The 15007-nt window shown below is 41.4% G+C and overlaps 1 protein-coding gene and 1 non-coding gene across 2 annotated transcripts; one reads left to right on the top strand and one right to left on the bottom strand.

Annotated features, from left to right (window-relative positions):
- The first annotated feature begins 4803 nt into the window (after positions 1-4803).
- On the top strand, positions 4804-5591 carry LOC148916898 (uncharacterized). Its single transcript, XM_089053030.1, has one exon. It carries the CDS (start codon positions 4828-4830, stop codon positions 5446-5448), a length of 621 nt encoding a protein of 206 aa, XP_088909156.1. The 5' UTR covers positions 4804-4827; the 3' UTR covers positions 5449-5591.
- An 8641-nt stretch (positions 5592-14232) lies between these two features.
- Positions 14233-14339, bottom strand: LOC148916897 (small nucleolar RNA R71). The gene has a single exon (XR_016127558.1). It is a non-coding gene; the product is annotated as a small nucleolar RNA R71 (small nucleolar RNA).
- Positions 14340-15007: the final 668 nt, after the last annotated feature.

Genomic DNA, 15007 nt, shown 5'->3' with positions numbered 1-15007 from the left:
ACAATCCCGGTTGGATTGTCTCCCCGGTACATTAGTATGGAGAGGAGTATATATTATATTAAAATCCTAGCTATATATATATTTATATATGGGTATTTACGGGTTAATGAGAGTTATATATCATTGGGAAATGAGTTGTGGACTTGAGATGTGGAGATGTTTTGGACTTTGGGATTTTGCGTTTGAGTTTTGGTTTCTGAATTGTGAAACTGCATGCTAGAGCATTATTTTTACATGGTGGGGTTACTATGTTGATTTAAAGTGAAACTTTATTTCTGTCCACTCACATATTTCTGTTTTGCGCCCCCCAGACAGAATTGCTTTTGAAGGCGTTTGAGCAAGTCACGAGCTCCGAACTTGTCGTCGTTGTTAGGTCTGTATAAATTCTTTCTACTCCTCTGTTTGTTGTAAACAAATTCTGTAGACGCTCTGTTATCGCCCATGTTAGGCTACTACTTGAGGCCGGAGGCCATTTTATGTTGGATTGTTATATGTTAAAAGCATGCTGGCAGTTGGGTTATTTAATTGATGTAAATTATGCAGGTTGTTTATTGTTGGTTTGGGCATTTTATAGGGGAGACTCTGCCAAAATTTTGGTAGGATGTCTTGGATTTTTAGTAAGTGGGCCCGGCATCAGTGTGATGTCGGCACCAAGACAGATCCGCCTTGGGTTCAGGGAAAGTGGGCGGGTCTGTCGACAATATCGAGCATTAGGTTCATTTTCCTTCGACACTTGCACTTTTGCTGCATTGTTGATCTAATGATTTGATGGTTTCTTTGTGTAGAACCATGGCAACTCGCCGACCAAGAACACGAGGTCGTGGTCAGAGATGGGGCCCAAATCCTCCACCACCATCTCCGTCACCACCTCCTTCGCCTCCAGTTCCATCTCCTCCACCATCTCCACCTGCCGGAGAGAATGCCTTGGAGTTGCGCCATGTCTTGAGTCAATTCACCCGCACGATGACTCGCTGCGGGGGAGGCGTAGTACAGAAAGTTCGAAATCAAAAGGGTGAAAGAACTCGGAGCCAAAGAGTTCATGGGTGGCCCAGATCCGGCAGAGGTGAGTCTTTGGATTCTTGATGTGGAGCGGATCTTTGAGTCTGGAGTGCCGGATGAAGATAGAGTCCGTTTGGCTACCTTTACGCTAAAGGGAATGCTTATCACTGGTGGAAAGCTGCAAAAGGGGCTATGAGAATCCAGTTGCTATTACAGGAGGAATTCCAAAGAATCTTTTCCGATCAGTTCTATCCACCTTCCTATCGCTATGCCGAAAAAGAGAATTCTTGTACCAAGCAAGGATCAATGTCGGTGGCGAATATGAGCACAAGTTTAATGAAGCCGAGGTTTGCACCGAATTAGTGGTAGCTCTTGAAGAGGTCAGGTGCGACGCGTTTTGAAGGTAGTCTATGGTGGGAGATTCACCGTCAGTAGTTCGCTAGCATGTATCCCAATATGAGAGCTTTGGCTCAAGGCTGCAGAGTATCTAGGACATGTGCCTTGGAGTGCAGGAAGACGCCGTAGAGATGCGCGAGGATTGGGTGGCCAGTCAGGGTCCATCCAAGAGAGGAGGATCTAGTTCCAACTCTGCTAGTGGTGGATGGTCGGGTGGGCGAGGATCGATTACTGTAGTGGGAGATCCGGTTCTCGTCCGGATGGACTCGATTTTGAGCGGCAGCTGCATCTAGCACACTAGGACTCCCTCGAGCGGTAGGTTGACATGTTACGATTGCGGGCAGGTGGGGCATTTTGCAAAGGATTGCCTAATTCCATTCAAGGGTAAACCAAGCTGAGTAGCGGCCCAATATGCTATTTTGTGGGCGATCGGGGCATACCAAGAGGATTTGCCCACCGATTTACCCGGTGATACGCCGGTGCGAGGATCGGGCCAGGCGGTATTATGGGTCGAGATCAGTCGGTGGTGCCACTTCCTTTGCAGCGGATCTTCCAAGATGGCAGGCACCGTCATCTTCTGGGAAGAAGTGGCAGAAATTCAAAGTCGGCTGGGCGTTCTACCACTCGAGCTAGGGTGTTCTCTATGACCCGGGAGGCACTGAGCCACTCGGACGTGATTCTTGGTATGATCCCTATTTTTGCCTATCTTGCTCGTGTTTTAATTGACCCGGGGGCCACACATTCTTTCGTAGCACATAACTTCGTACCTTATGTCAGTGTGAGGCCGACACCCATGACAGGAAGTTTTAGTATTTCTCTACCAGGAAGTCATGTATGCAGACCGGGTATTCAGAGAATGCTATGTTCAAGTAGAAGATGCATGGTTGGAAGCCAATTTGATCCCTTTAGAATTGGTGGATTTGGATATTATTTTGGGGATGGATTGGCTAGAGAAGCATCATGCGTCCGTGGATTGTTACCGGAAGGAAGTGACATTCGAGTCGGGACAGACCTAAAGTAATTTTCCGGGGGGAACGTAGAATTCTCCCTACTTGCCTTATCTCTGCTATTACAGCTAAGAGATTACTTGAGAAAGGGTGTGAAGGATTCCTAGCTCATATCATCGACACCCGAGAGATCACTTTGAATCTGGAAGATATTCCTATTGTTAGTGAGTTCCCTGATGTCTTTCCAGATGATCTTCCTGGGTTACCTCCTGAAAGGGAAATTGAGTTCACTATTGAACTTCTTCCAGGCACCAATCCTATCTATCTAACTCCTTATAGGATGGCACCAGCTGAACTCCGGGAGCTGAAGATTCAGTTGCCAGGAATTAGTGGATATGGGTTTCATCCGACCTAGTGTTTCCCCATGGGGTGCACCGGTGTTGTTTGTGAGGAAGAAGGATGGGACCATGAGGTTATGTATTGATTACCGGCAGTTGAATAAGGTGACGGTACGTAACCGGTATCCTTTGCCGAGGATTGATGATTTGTTTGATCAGTTGAAGGATGCCAAGTATTTCTCTAAGATTGATCTGAGGTCAGGATACCATCAGTTGAAGATTAGAGAAGAGGATGTCTCAAAGCGCATTGAACGCGTATGGTCATTATGAATTTCTGGTGATGCCGTTCGGGTTGACGAATGCTCCAGCAGCATTTATGGATCTCATGAACAGAGTGTTTCGACCTTATTTGGATCACTTTGTGATTGTGTTCATAGATGATATCTTGGTCTATTCTAAGACTTTGGAAGGGCATAAGAAGCATCTAAGGTTGGTATTGAGGACTTTAAGGAGGAAGCAACTCTATGCCAAATTTAGCAAGTGTCAGTTTTGGCTGGATAGAGTGGTGTTCCTTGGACATGTAATCTCAACGGAAGGGATTTATGTGGACCCACAGAAGGTTGAGGCTATTGTGAATTGGGTACAACCCACAAGTGTGACGGAAGTACGAAGTTTTCTGGGGTTAGCAGGTTACTATCGTCGATTTGTGGAAGGGTTCTCTTCGATAGCAACACCTCTCTCGCGGTTGACAAGGAAGGACGTTGCATTTGAGTGGACGGAAGAGTGCGAACATAGTTTTCAGGAGTTGAAGAAGCGGTTGACCACCGCACCTGTTTTGGCTCTTCCTGATAACTTGGGGGGCTTTGTGATCTATAGTGATGCATCTTTGCAAGGATTGGGATGTGTTCTGATGCAACATGACCGGGTGATTGCTTATGCCTCGAGGCAACTCAAAAAGCATGAGCGAAATTATCCAGTCCATGATTTGGAACTTGCCGCAGTAGTGTTTGCTCTGAAGATTTGGCGACATTACTTGTATGGCGAGACCTGTCAGATTTTCACGGATCATAAGAGCCTCAAGTATTTCTTTACCCAGAAGGAACTGAATATGAGACAACGGCGCTGGTTGGAATTGATCAAGGATTATGATTGTACGATTGAGTATCACCCAGGCCGAGCTAATGTGGTTGCAGATGCATTGAGTAGGAAGGCTCCTGCGAACTTAGCACATATTAAAGCGGCCTATCTTCCGTTATTGGTGGAACTACGGAAAGATGGAGTAGAAATGGAGATGACTCAACAAGGTGGAATCCTTGCTAGCTTGCATGTGAGACCCATTATGGTGGAACGGGTAATTGCAGGCCAGTTGGAAGATCCTACCCTCTGTAGGATAAGGGGAGAAGTAGAAAATGGAACACGAAAGATTATGCCATAAGGGGAGACGGAGCCTTGGTAAAAGGAGCTCGTCTATGTGTACCAGTAAGAATGTTGAGTTGAAAAGAGAAATCATGGAGGAAGCTCATTGTTCCACTTACACTATGCATCCGGGTAGCACGAAGATGTACCGGACGCTACGGGCATATTATTCATGGCCGCATATGAAGGGGGACATTGCTAAGTATGTGAGCAGATGTTTGATATGTCAACAAGTGAAGGCAGAGCGACAGAAGCCATCGGGACTTATGCAACCACTTCAGATTCCGGAATGGAAGTGGGAGCGTATAGCCATGGATTTTGTTTTTAAGCTTCCACGTACTTCAAAGGGTCATGATGGAATTTGGGTGATAGTGGATAGACTTACCAAGTCTGCTCATTTCCTACCCATTAAGGAGACCTATCCTTTGACAAGGTTGGCAAAACTTTTTGTGGATGAGATTATTAGATTGCATGGAGCACCTGTGTCCATTGTATCGGACAGGGATCCTAGATTCACTTCTCGATTTTGGAGGTGTCTACAAGAAGCTATGGGTACTAGATTGCAATTCAGTACTGCTTTTCACCCACAAACCGATGGACAATCGGAAAGGACTATCCAAACCCTGGAGGACTTGTTGAGGTCCTGTGTGTTACAGTTTAAAGATGCATGGGATGTTCACCTTGCCTTGGTGGAGTTTGCTTATAATAACAGTTATCATTCGAGTATTGGGATGGCTCCTTATGAGGCGTTGTATGGGAGGCAGTGCAGGACTCCTATTTGTTGGAATGAAGTGGGTGATAAGAAACTGGAAAAAGTGGATAGTATCCGACTAACAAATGAGAAGGTGAAGATGATAAAAGAGAAGTTGAAAACTGCACAAGACCGACAGAAGAGTTATGCAGATAACAGGTCCAAGGATCTTGAGTTTGCAATTGGGGATTGGGTCTTTCTGAAGTTATCTCCTTGGAAGGGTGTGATGAGATATGGGAAACGTGGGAAGTTAAGCCCTCGTTACATTGGACCCTATGAGATCACAGAGCGAATTGGACCTGTTGCTTATAGACTAGCCTTACCCCCAGAACTATCTCGAGTTCATGATGTGTTCCATGTATCTATGCTCCGGAAATACATGCCAGATCCTTCCCATGTATTAGAATACCAACCTGTGGAATTGGAAGAAGATTTGTCGTATGAGGAACAACCAGTACAGATCTTGGATAGGAAAGAACAGAAGTTGCGTTCTAGATCCATCCCGGTAGTGAAAGTTTTGTGGAGAAGCCAAACTGTTGAAGAAGCTACTTGGGAACCCGAAGAGCAGATGCGGGCCAAGTATCCTTATCTCTTCCATTGACAGGTATGTGAATTTCGGGGACGAAATTTCTATAAGGAGGGTAGAATGTAACACCCCGACTCCGTTTATTTTCCTATTTTAATCTAATTAAGAGAAAATATTAATTTACTCTTGGGTTAAGGGTAATTTTGGTCAATTTCTTATTCGGGAAGATTTTGGGACCATGAGTGGTGTGGTTGCGTAGGTGGTACTGAGACGAAACCGTAGACAGGCGGTAGGCTTGAATCGGAGATTTAACGAAGCTTTGGCGATCAGAACTTATTCGGTGGCAGAACCGTAATTATTTCGAAGTAAGTTTGGGGTAAAATCAGATTTTTCACATTTACCCCTCACTTTCTCTCTCTCCCGCGTCTTCTTCTTCTCCTTGCGATTTTTCCTCCCGAGTTACTCGTTCACCGATCGGAAACCTCCTCACACCGCCACCTCCGACCACCCCGTCCGACGAGACCGTCCCGATCGAACCGCCATCTCTTCCTCTCTCTTCCCGGCCACACCGGAAACCTTCGGGACTCGCGAAACCGCAGAAACGTGGCGGGTGTGAACTTCCAGCCGCTCGATCTCTCTCCTCCGGCCACCATTTCCGACGGGTAAGGTGAGGTTTCTCATCCAATTTCTGTGTTCTAGCTGGCTGTGGGATAGGTTTTGATAGATTTGCAGGTTAAATTCACGAATTTGAAACTTAGGTTTTGGCCGGTTTTCAATTTGAAATTCCGGCCACTTGCCGTCCGAATTGGACGTTGTCGTAGTTGAAAAAGTTGCTCCATTCTTCGAGTAGTATCTAGGATTGGAAGGGTGAGCGTTGGTGTGGAGATTTTCCATCGCCGGAAATTTCTCTACACACCCACGCTGCCGGCGCGTGTGGCGCGCGTGGGCAAGGTGGGTGAAGTTGTTTTTCATCCTGATGAGATCCTTAGGTTGTCACGAGTGCGTAGGATTTTGCGGATCTCAATTTGGATGTCGTTTGACTATCGAACGGATTTCGCATATTGTGCGTTATCCGGGTTCGATAAGTTCTGACCGTTGGATCGTTTCCAAATTGAAGTATGTTAATCTAGGTACTCTTAGAAACCTATAGGAATTCGCGGATCGTGAATCGGAGCCCCGGATGTTCTGATTCAATAATTTGAAGTTTAGGGAAATCAAGATCGCCGTGCGATCGGAAGCGATTTCAAACTCGTAATCGGACCTTAGGATATTCCTTTGGACGTGAGCGCACCGGGAACTTGGGGATTTAAGTATTTCCTTTCGTGAATTTCCGTTTTGGAAGTACGTGATGTTAATCAAGGAATTGTATCTTGGAATAGGTACTTCGGTTGATCACTCGCAGCAGACCCTCACGGGGCCGGGCAGCTTGGGATTACTTGTGAGTGGAATTTGTTTTTAAGCATATGCATGGTTTTATTGATGAAAGTTTTGTGCATATCTTTTAAATGGTGATTTGATTTAATAAGCATTTGATTGATGGATTTGATTATGCTTACACATCTTGGCTATATATTTTGAGTATAGACATATATATTTGAGTATGATGAATATGTTGATATGGATTTTGGGATGGCTATCTATATTGTCTATGTATAGAGTATGAGAGGTTGTTGTGGTGAGATTGTGGAAAGATGTGAAATTGAGGGATGGTTGTGAGATGTATGAGTATGGTAGGTTAGTACCATTCCCTAGTTACTAGGCTTCCCACACACGTCGTTGGCAGTGCCGGTGGGGTGGGAAGGCCATGAGATTGCGGGTCTCACACATGTCGCTGGCAGTGCCGGTGTGTGAGACACTTTCCATACGTGTCGCTGGCACTGCCGGCGTATGGGAAGAGTATGTATGTTGCTTGAGTATCATCACACACGTGCGTTGGCAGTGCCGGTGGGGTGATGATACCTGTCTGCGCGCGTAGGACTTGATATGAGATTTGTGAGCTACACGTGTCGCTGGCGTGCCGGCGTGTGAGCTATGGAGTTCCGCCCCGGTTGGACTACTCATCCCGGACGCGGGTTAGTGTTCGAAATCCTGCGTACCAGCTAACAATCCCCCGGTTGGATTGTCTCCCCGGTACATTAGTATGGAGAGGAGTATATATTATATTAAAGTCCTAGCTATATATATATATTTATATATGGGTATTTACGGGTTAATGAGAGTTATATATCATTGGGAAATGAGTTGTGGACTTGAGATGTGGAGATGTTTTGGACTTTGGGATTTTGTGTTTGAGTTTTGGTTTCTGAATTGTGAAACTGCATGCTAGAGCATTATTTTTACATGGTGGGGTTACTATGTTGATTTAAAGTGAAACTTTATTTCTGTCCACTCACATATTTCTGTTTTGCGCCCCCAGACAGTAATTGCTTTTGAAGGCGTTTCGAGCAAGTCACGAGCTCCGAACTTGTCGTCAATTGTTAGGGTCTATATAAATTCTTTCTACTCCTCTGTTTGTTGTAAACAAATTCTGTAGACGCTCTGTTATCGCCCATGTTAGGCTACTACTTGAGGCCGGAGACCATTTTATGTTGGATTGTTGTATGTTAAAAGCATGCTGGCAGTTGGGTTATTTAATTGATGTAAATTATGCAGGTTGTTTATTGTTGGTTTGGGCATTTTACAGGGGAGACTCTGCCAAAATTTTGGTAGGATGTCTTGGATTTTTAGTAAGTGGGCCCGGCATCAGTGTTATGTCGGCACCAAGACAGATCCGCCTCGGGTTGGGAAATTCAGGCGGGTCTGTCAGTACTCTGTGGTGGGTTTGAAAACCATATTCCGAAACTTATCAGAAACTTTCCCTTATTGCACAAATTCATTTTCCAACTCTTATATCAACTTTCTAAAAATCAGTTCTCAACTACATTTAAAATGCATACCACATTCTGTTAAGAACTAGCATCCATGATTCATCATTTTCAGGTCACTGAGTATATATATTAAATCTAAACATATAATAAGACATTTAATTAATTTCTCGTCCACACCAAAATCCAGTTAATAAGCAGTTCCCAACTTTGCACAATGAAACATAGTATAATACCCTTAGAAAGTAAAAGCGATTACCTAATAACTCATAAAAATTTGAATAATCCAATATTACCCAGTCATATACTTTATTAATACTCATAATAATAATAAATATATAAATAACAAGATAATCTTCGAATATCTAAATAACACCCAAGAATATCATAAAACACTATAACATAAACTCATAATCCAAACATAATCAAAATAGTTCACAAACAGTCAAGCCTCATTTACATGGTTGTTCTAGCACTTCTCAAAGGGTGAAACTACCTCGGAAGACTCATGGTCAACCAAGGGTTAAACTGTCCAAACATGGTCAAGCGGGCCCGCTGAGCCCACATCCTTCGATTTTCTATCCGAAAGTCCCTATGAATTCAACAAGGTTTACTATTCTTGTCATACAAGTTTGGTTCAAATCGAACGGTTGAATTGAAGTATTCAGGACTCCGATTCACGATTCGCGAATTCCTATACAATCCTAGAGATACCTAGATCAACATATCTGAGAATGATGTCGATCCAATGGTCCGAACATATCGAACCCGGATAACGCCTAATATGCGATATCTGATCGACAGTCAAACGGTAACCAAATTGAAATATGAGCATACCGCTGTGCTCGGGACGACGTGGGAATCACTTTAGGACCAAAACCCAACCTTGACACCCCGCCGACATGCTGCCATAACCAGCAGGTGTGTAGAGAATTTTTCCGACGATCTTCCAAAACGCTGACCAATAATCATACCTACAGATCAAATACATGACGGGGAGTTTGCTTGAAGATCAATTCCACCGTTAAAACCCTCGAATGAATGATTTTGTCTTTGAAAAACCTAGAAATTTCTAGGTTTGCATTCGACAGTCGAGTCTTTAAGGGAAAACACAGAGGGAAGGTAGGGGAGTACTTTGGGTGTGATTGCATGGCCGGTGGTGGCTGGAGCAAAGCTTGGAATAGCCAGTAGTCGCGGCTTCAAAAAAAGGGTATGGTTTGGCTCGAATTTTGGTTTTAATTCCTTGCATACAGGGCTGGAAATTGGATGTGAAGAGGAGAGAGAGATGAAGAGTTCACAAGTTGTTGCACCGAAATTGGTGGCCTGACAGAGGAGAAATCTCCATTTGAAAACTGCTGTTCATGGACAATGAGAGAAAGAAGAAATCTGCTAGGTTTAAAAAACTGACTTCGAAATATTTACAATTATGCCATTGAGCTTCCGTAGATCCTAACTTCTTCTTTATAACTCTGATTTGAGCCCACTACATGTCTACGAACTCATCTCAATGTGCTCTACACAACGGTACAGCTAAAATCTCTAGATTCCATCCCAAACAAAAAGTCAACTTTTAAACCATTAAAATATTTCTAGGGTAAAATTGTCTTTTATTCAATAAATTAATAATTGAATATTAAATTAGGATCGGGTTATTATAGTGGCTGTTAGATTAAAAAAGGTAATAAAATAATTAAAAATTCACCCAATATAATCTCACTCTTATTTGCAAATAATAATTTTTGTTATTAATTGAGTACGACCCATTCAAGATGAAAATATCTCTTAATTATAATATCTTTGGAAAGAGAACACCCTTTGATTCTAATGTGAAGAATGAAATAAATAATGAAATTTGATTTTGATGTTATGTCTATATCCAGGGAACCCTAGACTGCCTACATACCCCTTTGGGGGATCAAGTCATTTGTAGTTCTCTGGAGAATTTGATTGGACTTTCAAGGTATGAATGATACCTTGAAAGAATTTGTGATGTGAGAAATATTTATGGAAATTGGATGAATGTGGTTGGACAGGGATTCAATTTGATTTTGTGGTTGGAAAAGTGTTTGGGGCAAATTTGGTTAAGGTAAACCATGGATTCTGTTTGGACTTGCGGTTGTATCTGGATTGAATTTTCAAATTGCCTACGTATCCTTGGCGGAATCAAACCGGACGTAGTTCCTTAGAAAATTTGATTGGACTTTCAAGAAATGAATGCCCCCATGAAAGAATTTGTCTTATGAGAGATTTGAATTTGATCTCATTGAAATTTGCATAGGTAGATGAGAAGATTTGGAATGGTTTATACCATGTTTCTTATTGTCGATGTCTAAAGAAAATTAACAGGCATTTTAATGAGCCCATTAGTTTACTCACATATGGTTTTGAGGATTTAAAAATTGATACATTAAGCACATAATTTATTTGGACCACCCATTAAATATTTTGGGCTTTTGAGAGTTAGTGGGTAATTTGTTTTGTCAACCCTTCAATTTGTTTCCAAGCCTTGACATTTCCATTAGTTGGCCCATAAACAAAAAGTCCACGTTAGAAAGGCTTTGAGAGCAAGCTGCCAATCGAAACCAAAACCGATATCTATTTGGGGTAGTAGAGATCAATTCAAATTGAGTCACTCCCATATCTATCTGGAGTAGTTCAAATTAATTCAAACTGGACCAAACCATGTATCTTTAGTTACCCATTGGCGACAATTGATAAAGAGCTTTGAGTTTGAGACGCCAAAACCAAAGAGAAGTGAAAACAAGGTAAGTCTTTTCCTTTGCTCCTTTCTGTCAGAGTTAGACTCGATGGCCCATTAAACTATTAATTGAAAGTATGGGAACTTAAAGAGGCAGCATCTGTTTGTCAAAGTACAAAGCTACTTCTTCTTCTCCGTCTTTCTTTTTGGCTTGTCTTCCTTGCTTTTGCTAGTTTCTTCATTTTCTTCCAAACCCCCCCTTTTTTTTTGTTGCTTTCTTCTTCCATCTTGGGCATGGCAGGAGGTGGAGGCTTCTTGGCTTGAAATTGACGAGCCATCTTTCCCTTTTTGCTTTTTACTTGAACCATTAATTTGCGGCCTTGTGTATGACGTTGGTCATGTGTCGTGCACCTTTGTTTTTGGTGTCGATAGAAAAGGAAAATAAACTATCTTCTCTTTTGGGATCTCTGTGATATTATTTTCATCATTCCTTGAAGTCTTGACTATGTTTTTGTTGGGTCCAAAGACAATTTTGAATTCTCTACTCCAATTTGGGCCAAAATCTGGTGCACCCAGCCTAACACTAAAAAGCCCAGGATAACAAAAGCCACAGGGTCCAAAATCTGGACTGCGCAAAACAAGAATCGAAGGCCCAAAGTCCAAAGAGGCCAGCCCAAGATTTACCAAAATATGGTAAGAAAACTTGGGCCCCAAAAAAAAAGCAACCATTCTTGGGCTCCAGAAAAATCAAAGCGGGCTCGGTTTGATTGAAAAGAAAAAAACCCCAAAAGTTGGAGGCAAACCCACGTGATCTCCTGACTTAGAAAAGTTAACGAAATCAACTATCATAGAGGAAGTGATTGGGAATTAAATGAACGCAGGTCGTTTGCAAAATTTTCTCTGCAAACTCTGAAACTAAAAAATCAAAATCCTTTTTTATATTCAGAGGAAAATCTGCTCCAAAGAAAGGCACTATTTTCAAGAGATAAGCATATTGCATTTGGGAGATAAGCAGGAAAATAGGGAGTTGTTCAAATGGAAAATCAAACTAACCATCACAGATTGAGTTTTTACGAAAGCAGTTGGAAATTAAAGGAAGGTGATGAGTCGATTTTATATTATATATTTAACCCCATTCTTAGTATATTTTGGTTAATATTTTGGAAGAATTTTGATACTTTGAATTATATTTCTAATATAGGTCTTCCAACTTCCTCTGGAGGAAAACATAATCAAATGGACGAATTTTGGAGTAATTCCAGTTGGAGGACGTTCGTGAGTCACTTAGCTTGATCGTGTCAGAATTTCAGACTTTTCCACCAAGCGATGATTTCCTGGCGAATAAATAAAGGAGCAGTGCGCTATGCTGGAATAGTGACGTTTTGGGCTTTTATTGCGATTTTAGAGCCCAAGATGACCTCGGATGGGTTCGTGGCCTTCTGGAGAAGTGTTCGGAATATTTTTATCTTTAAAACGAGCTATCTTGGGCCAGATTTGGAGGAGATTTGAGACCAAAACGTGGCTGGACAGATTTGGGCAGATTCTCCTAATCCAATTTGGACTTTATTTCCTAGTCTTATTTTATTTTAACTTAGTTTCCTTGTGGGGATTGGGTAGCTAGGTTTTAGGAGGTATTTAAGCTTCTTTTCACAGCAATTGAGAGGCTCCTTTTAGAACTTCTTTTCGGCTTTGGGAGCAATTGCTAGGGTTTTGGATTTTCGCTACTTTCAGGTGTTTTCATTCTTAATCATTCGAATGATGTTTTCTTGGATTTCAATTATGATTATGTGTAACTAATTCCAATTGCTAGGGTGAGGCCGTAAGCCTTAGCATGAATATGTAGTTTTATTAATTTGCTTATGAATGGATGCATGTTTGCTTGGAATTATTAATTACTGTGTTTAAAACTATCTATCTATTTTAATGATTGATCACCATTAGGATATGTGGACAAGTAATTTGATGCAATTTCTGTTGGAACATCACCCTGAAATTGAGGAGGGCTTCTTGTGATTAGTAATTGTAAGTTCACTTAAGGCGAACATCACGCTCTTAAGGGTTGCATGGTTTTTCAAAGGGTTTTCACAAAGCTTAATGAGTCTTGCATGTTTATATTTGATCTGAACATCACAGATGGATTGCATGTTAGATATACGTTTTCGCTTGAACATCACAAGGAAAATATGCATTAGGAAAACCTAACCTTCAAAGCATATATGTGGAAATTCATAAGTAATTGATAGAATTGCATAGGATTGCGACGGTGTTGGCTAAGCCCTAGTTTTCTCTAAATTGTTAGTCTTTAAAAAGAAATCGCTTTTCTTCTTTGCTGTTATTATTTCCCAACTTTCAGATTTCTTTTACTGTTAGTTTAATCTTTTCAAATTCATAAACTTCAAATCTTTGATAAAGTCTATTTTAGTTATTAATTAAGAGTTAGTTTAATTACAGATTAGTCAAACAATCTTTGGGGACAACGACCTTGCATGAGCATTTATACTACAATTACCTTGTATTCTTGCAAGTATTTTCAGTGATTTTAACCCTGTTTGCGCAGGTACTAAAAATTCCTATCAAGAAATTGGCGCCGTTGCCGGGGATTGTTTTAACTAATTTGTTTTTATCATATTCTTAGTTGATTTTGTTTACACTTTTTCTGTTTTTTTATTTATATATATTTTTTTTAACTTTCGTCAAAATATTAATATTTAAAAAAAAAAAATTTTGAAACGATTTTGCTTCATTTGATTCAAATCGCATGGTCCAGACAGATCAGGAACTGCACATCTTATACTGATTTGATCCAGTAACAGGCGGACTCTGCATGCATAAATAAGAGAAGTTAATTGGGCACGAGACTGCATTCACTGCAGGACACTTTTCTCAGAATTTGTTTGTAGACGAGGGTAACATGGCGTTAGAATTACCTGCAGCAGGTAGACCACTCAGAGAGTCATTGGCAGCCCGTGCCACTGATGTTCCTAATTGCATAGTCTATCCGACCCAAGAAGAGGGTGATTCGTTCGAGATCAAGCACCACATGCTTGAGATTTTACCAACATTCCGTGGGCTGCCCAATGAAGATGCGAACATACATATTGCAAAATTTATTGTGGGTTGCAAGAATATTTTGATTAGGGGTTTTTCTGCTGAAGCTATCAAGTTACGTCTTTTTCCTTTCACTTTGAAAGACAAGGCAGAAACTTGGTTATTTACTCTACCAGCTAATAGCATTACTACTTGGCAGCATTACACACAAAATTCTTGAACAAATATTATCCAGCATCCAAGACATTGAATTACAAGAGAGAGATTTTGACATTCACACAGAAGCCTAATGAAGAGTTTCATGAAGCATGGGAAAGATATACAGAGATGTACATAAAGTGTCCACATGTTAATATTGATTCAGATACACAGATGAATATTTTCTTTGATGGGCTTAATCCAACATCTAAGAGTCATGTGAATGCATCAGCTGGAGGATCGTTGTCAAATAAATCTGCAAGAGAAGCATTTGAATTATTTGATATGATGGCTACAGAATCTCAACAATGGGCAGCAGAACATTCACAGAAAAGGGGAATTTTTGAGTTATCAGCAGGATCTCCTAACATGTCTGCACAAATGGCACAAATGGAGAAGAAAATTGATGCAAAGTTTGACATTATTCTACAACAGATGGCAAGTTCTACACAGCAGCCACCTGCAACAATAGTTTGCACTATCTGCAGCATGGCTACACACGATATAATGGGCTGCCCACATAGAGACTCCTACCCAGAGCTTGTTGAACAACATGTCAATATGATGAACAGCTATCAAAGGCCTAGGAATGATGCATATGCCAATCATTACAATCCAGGATGCAAGGATCATCCTAATTTCAAATGGGGTGACAATCAGAATAATGCAAAACCATTCCAAGCATGCCCAAAAACCTTTTGTTCCCTCCAAACCATCTCTGGATGATCAACTAGCTAAATTGGCAGCAACAACTCAATCATTCATCGAGGGTAACAATCAAAGATTTCAAAATGTTGAAGCATCAATTAAAAATTTGGAGCAACAA

Source organism: Prunus mume, linkage group LG5 (genome assembly GCF_029339155.1).
Source record: "Prunus mume cultivar Tortuosa linkage group LG5, ASM2933915v1, whole genome shotgun sequence".
In the NCBI taxonomy this organism is placed as follows: domain Eukaryota; kingdom Viridiplantae; phylum Streptophyta; class Magnoliopsida; order Rosales; family Rosaceae; genus Prunus; species Prunus mume.
Note: the sequence above shows the minus strand (reverse complement) of the source record. Positions and strands in the feature narration are given on the sequence as shown.